Source organism: Morone saxatilis, unplaced genomic scaffold (genome assembly GCF_004916995.1).
Source record: "Morone saxatilis isolate NCDOM2014 unplaced genomic scaffold, NCSU_SB_2.0 Contig12, whole genome shotgun sequence".
NCBI lineage: Eukaryota > Metazoa > Chordata > Actinopteri > Moronidae > Morone > Morone saxatilis.
This window is the reverse complement of record NW_023339674.1, coordinates 2,177,462-2,179,416: the sequence shown is the minus strand read 5'-3', so window position 1 is coordinate 2,179,416 and position 1,955 is coordinate 2,177,462. Positions and strand designations below refer to the sequence as shown.

General features: G+C 40.8%; 1 protein-coding gene across 1 annotated transcript in view; it reads right to left on the bottom strand.

Moving 5' to 3' along the window:
- LOC118322228 (tensin-3-like) overlaps positions 1 to 1,955 on the bottom strand; it is a 43,677-nt gene that overhangs the window by 33,255 nt on the left and 8,467 nt on the right. Inside the window, exon 11 of the mRNA XM_035653854.1 lies at positions 1,385 to 1,489. Within this exon, the coding sequence (XP_035509747.1) occupies positions 1,385 to 1,489 (105 nt within the window). The remainder of the gene's footprint in view (positions 1 to 1,384; positions 1,490 to 1,955) is intronic.

The window sequence follows — 1,955 nt, the reverse complement described above, 5'->3', positions numbered from 1 at the left end:
GTTGTGTTTGTGTCCACCTGATGGATTATTTGCTCTCCTTCTAACTCTGTTTCTGGACTCCACCAACTCCAGAGGACAAGATGTCTCTCTTTAGCTAATAGATGTTCCACTGTCTTCACCAGCTTGTTGCTGACTGTGTATATCTGCTGTTTGGTGCTGAGCAGGTAGCGTACAGCGCGTTTGACTAGAACTGGACAGTAAATGTGCCGTCAAGCCAAAACTTTCAGCTAAAAGAGGCTAAAAAGTTCAGCCGAGCTGCATTGTTGATGATTACATTTAGTCTTTTGATCCATTCGACACTTACTGAAGATTTTCCAGAGCTTTCAGCTACTTCTCATGGCTGTCATCAGTGGATGGAATTATATAAATAACTGTAACAGTAACAAGACAAAACAAATCTAACTCTAACAAATCTAACAGACAGTTTCTAAATGATATCAGAACAACAAAATAAACACAGTGTAGAAACAGAGTTATATTTGTGAAATGCCACGACGACACCTTGTTGTTTCCAGCAGCGTAGACAAGAGTTGGACGTTATTGTTTTGTAATGCACAACTATCAGAAAAACATGGCATCGATAAAAGTATTTAATAAACTCTTCTTAACTGGAAACGGTTCTCGATTCCCATCCCTGGAAGCAGGCAGGAAATTTGCATGAAGGCAACACAAACAAACATAGAGGACAGCGAACGTGACACAGAACGGGGTAATTATGAACAGGAGATCCGACCAGCATTGTTTTGTTGTTGATCACTCTTATTGTTGTTTGCAACTGTTGTTAGAAGGTGTTTTCTATTTACCCTTTTTTAAATATATTTTAAAAAGAGTATAGTAATAGGAAATAGGTCAATTTATATATTTACAATTTTTTTATTGAATTTAGAGAAAATGTGCTATATTGTTAAATGTATTCAGCATATGACTCAAACTTCTAGTATTTCAGTCGACTAACTGATTTTCAGTTGTTCAAATATTAATAGAAGTCAGTTGCTAATTGCAGGAAAAACCCATTAAAATATCTGAAACCTTACAGCAGACTTTTAATTCCCAGCAGAAATGTAAAATACACATCATTTATTGTTAATGAGGTAAAATAAATCACTGATTGGGTCTTTTAGAAGTCAGAACTAAACAGCTCTGGACTCTGGTTTTCCCAAGAATGCCACACTCAGACAACTGAAGGTCACCGTTATGTTAGAGCAGACAGCTTTATTTATCTCCCCCTAATGTGCTGTGTCTTCAAATATCTGATCTTCCTTTCTGATAATGAAGTCAGACACACCGCAGGAATTCAAAACAACAGGAAAAGAAAGTGAAACAGAAGAAAAAGTGTGTGCGTAGGGGGAATTCCTGATTTTAAAAACCTTGAAAAGCACCTCACCTGTTTCAGGAGAAGACGTGTCTTGATATGAATCCCGTCTCACCAAAGGGTCCAAGGTGTCGTAGTCCACTGTGACGCCGTGTCCGTTGTGCCACAGCTCTCTGCCTGCACGTGGAAATGACAAACAGACCAGCAGACAAAGAGGCAGCGCTGGTCAGGAGTCAGTTGAACAAAAACACACACACACACACACAGTCACCTACGTGTGAACGCACAACAACAGCAGCTGATTCCAGATCTCATTTCAAATTGGATTCATGGAATAATGCAGGCTTTAATTTCCCGTCAGTGTCTGTGTGTGTCTGTGTGTGCCCTGGTTTCCCCCCGCCTGCCTGTTTCCCCCTGTGTACAGTATCTGCAATCTGAATTCCTGTCAGATGTGTGTGTGTGATAACCCCTCATATTACTTCCTGTTGAGAGGCGAGGAGTGTGATTGTAGGTGCTGAGGGCCAGTTTTGGCTCTTGGGTCCTCCTGCTGGTGTCCAACACTGCCCCCACCTGGGTGACTGTTTGTTGAACTCGATGAATGTGTTTTTCATTCATGAGTAGCGCGTTTGTGTGTGTGTGTGTG